The sequence below is a fragment of the Emericellopsis cladophorae genome (assembly GCF_022114955.1).
Source record: "Emericellopsis cladophorae strain MUM 19.33 chromosome Unknown NODE_158_length_11229_cov_141_354107, whole genome shotgun sequence".
Taxonomy (NCBI): domain Eukaryota; kingdom Fungi; phylum Ascomycota; class Sordariomycetes; order Hypocreales; family Bionectriaceae; genus Emericellopsis; species Emericellopsis cladophorae.
Genome location: NW_026251083.1, coordinates 1 through 3,414, shown reverse-complemented (window position 1 = coordinate 3,414; position 3,414 = coordinate 1). Strand labels below are relative to the sequence as shown.

Here is a 3,414-nt window from a genome sequence, read left to right as displayed (position 1 = left end):
TAGAAGAGCGAACTTTTGCAGAGTAACCGTGCGGGATTCTTGACAGACCTGCAGTGCGACTGGACCTTGGCATTTCTCGAGAGGCGAGTCTTCAAGGATGCGGCTGCCAAAGTTGTGTTGCAACCATGCAGAAAGTCTGGAAGTTTTGCGCAGAGCTACAAGCTCTGTGATTTCGGGATCATAGTCGTCTGGAGCTTCGACGTAGGCAGCTTCAAGGACATAAGCTTCTGGCCAGGTCATCTCCCAGATTTGACATCGCAGCTCCGCCGGCAAGCGGGGAAACAGCCCAAAGCCAGCTATGACTGTCGTGTCTGCATTAATATTTGGATTGTTCCCTTCAGAAAGCGTGGGATTAGCCTACCGTGATCCAGCATCATGCAAATATGGCAGCATGTGTGAGAATCTCGAAGTAGTGGATTTCAAGCCATCGGCTCCTTTTGTATTCCTGTTGCCTGGTGGTGTTGGTTCCTGGAGGCTAATGGCTGCAGCCGCGCGCCTATGCGTGATCAGTGGTTGGTTGAGTATAAAATTCTGGGGTTCAGGGGGCTTGCATACACAAGCGTTCGGTGAGCTGCTCTAAATCTAGTTAGCAACTAATCCATCCAGGCCAACATCAGCTTTTCAGAATCAGATATCAAGTACCTGACGGTGAAGATATCGAAGGCACCCAGTGGGCTAGGAATGCTGTCGTGCACGCCGCTGCAGTTGCGGCAGCGTACCGCTGCCAAGCCTTCGTCTTGTGGCTGTCTGCGTAATCGCACGCACCCTTGATCACCACGCACGGGAAGCTATCCAACACTCCAGCGCCCTCCATCTCGAAGGCCACAATGCCCTCGCGTCGTGCAATATCATCACGCCGCCCGCTGGACTTCATCACTGTATCTCCTGAGGCGATAAGGCCGAAGTGGACCGCAACTTGCGGATCTTCATGGTCAAGGCGACGTCGCGGGACCTGCTCGCAAGCGATTCCGTCGCTAATGTGACGATACGTCGCACTGAATAGCTGGTCGCGTTGGACACCTGGGTATTCCGCTGCCAGGCCCTTAAGCACGCCAATATAGTCGACGATCTTGGCCTGTAGAGTCCTTCGACCGCGGATGCCCTCCAGCTTTCCCAAGAGTGCACGAATCTCGGTATTAGGTCGCCCCAGTGAGTCTAGAAGCTTATGAGCTCGGCCCAGGCGGATGATCGGTGCGAATCTACGACGTGGTCACATAGCCAAGTGGCAAAAACGCTCAATGCTACAGAGACCACCCGTGTGGATACATGGATTCCATTTCCGCCATAAGCTTGTATCAAAGAGATTGCTCCGTGACGGTCATGACTTCCAACTTCCCATTGGCATGCCCGCGCACCTCCATGGCCCTGGCGCTTCTGTATTGTGCGTTATATTAAAAGGGGCTAGTTATATCGCGATCTTCTTTAAATTAGTCGTTAGTGTGTCGTAGGCCCCACTTTGATACATAGAGGATTATTTAGTTGGCTGCTGCTGCTACTGCTGACGCGTTCGCTTAACCGTTTGCCCGACGTCTATTCTCTTATATGTAAATCTCGATATACGCATGTTTAGGAGGGATGCGGAGTACGACCCATATAATTCTTCCCAGTTCCCGCTAGCAATACAATCCACGCGGAATAATGCGCTTCATAAACTGCCACTCATATGACCTCGAGACTTTCGAGCTTTCGGAAGCCCCTCCCTTCGCCATTCTATCTCACACATGGGGTGGCGGGGAAGTCACCTTTGATAACCTTCGACAGCCTGGTAACAGGGCAGGGCCGGGCTGGGAAAAGATTGAGCGCACGTGCAGGCAGGCGCTTAAAGATGGGTGGGGGTATGCCTGGGTTGACACTTGCTGCATCGACAAATCTAGCTCGGCTGAGCTCTCAGAGTCCATCAACTCTATGTTTAAGTGGTACCTCCATGCAGAAGTGTGCTATGTATTCTTGGCAGACTACACACATTCAGGAGACGAAGACACACAAGAGGGAGGCATCTCTGGGTCGCGATGGTTCACCCGAGGATGGACCCTCCAGGAGCTCATCGCGCCGTCGAGAATGGAATTTTACGACAAGGATTGGCAACACATCGGCTCCAAAGGGAGTCTCGGTTCCTGCTTGTCTAAAGCAACGGGCATCGACGAGGAGATTCTGAGAGTCAGCAGCCAGGATAGCGTCAGAGCCCGGCTGGACGCCTGCACCATAGCGCAGAGGATGTCGTGGGCGGCGTCCCGGACCACGAAGCGGGAGGAGGACATGGCCTACTGCCTGCTCGGCATATTCGGCATCAACATGCCAATGCTGTACGGCGAGGGTGGTCCTCGCGCCTTCCTTCGGCTCCAGGAGGAAATTGTCAAGGAGAGCAGTGACATGACCATCTTCGCCTGGCAGACGTCGGCGCAGGACCCAACCTGCGACTTCCAGGAAGCGCAACATCAGCAAAGTAGCCACCAAGAAAAAACGTACCACGGTGTATTTGCGGCGAAACCTTCCGACTTTCGGTATGCCTCACGGTTGACCGTTCCTGATGACCACCGAGCGCAGGAGTATACTATGACCAACAAGGGCCTCAAGCTCTCTGGCGGCCCGGAGCTGAGAGCATTCGGCCACGACATGTTCTTCCTGTGCCTGCACTGCCACCACCCAGACCATCCGCAGCGGAGTTGCGGTATATACCTACAGAGTCACGGTCCCGAGATGTTCGCCCGCGTTCACCCGGAGAGGCTGGTTCTGGAGCCAGATTGCGCGTACTCGAGCCCAGCCCAGATCTACATCAGTAAGCACCTCCGTGCCAGGGAGCTGAACGCGCTCCGAGTGAGCCAACGCCGCATCATCAAGTTCACTTTCGCGTACACCCCAAAGATATACCGATGCAAGACCCTAGCCGTTGAGCCCCGGAATCAGTGGAACCCCCATGAAGGGCACTTCATGCTTACCCCCGGGCAGGCTTCCTTCACCGGGTTCTACCGCGTGTCGTGGCACCGCAACGAGCTCCAAAAGGGGAACTCGCCGAATAGGATGACGGATGGCGAGTTCATCGTCCTCTGCGGGTACAAGAAGGCGTCGGGACCATGGGCCTGCGTCATCGCGCCGGACTTCGACGGCGCGTTGTACCGTGTCACAACCTCAATGGACCTGAAGCTGGCTGGCGAGCTGGGGAGCCGGATGAAGTACAACACGACGACTCCTCTCAAGAACCAGTCCCGGACAACCGTGATCAAGCTGGAGGAGGAGGTTGCGGCGGATGAGAGGCTCCTGGCCGTTGTGAAGATTGATGTGAATGTAGGCACCTTTAAGGATGCAAGGAGTGAGTGGTACCAAGAAGACCCCACACCCTTACCGCCGGTTTAAATACACAAGGTACAGCTGCATTTGTTTCGTTATAAGCATGGCGGCTCCTGTGCTCAAGAGGAT

General features: G+C 54.8%; 1 protein-coding gene across 1 annotated transcript; it reads left to right on the top strand.

Moving 5' to 3' along the window:
* Positions 1-1,638: 1,638 nt before the first annotated feature.
* Positions 1,639-3,307, top strand: J7T54_002746 (uncharacterized protein; the record flags this gene model as incomplete). Its single annotated transcript, XM_051510660.1, has 1 exon — positions 1,639-3,307. A coding segment is annotated over one exon (1,669 nt), but the record flags the coding sequence as incomplete, so codon positions are not given.
* Between the last annotated feature and the right edge of the window lie 107 nt (positions 3,308-3,414).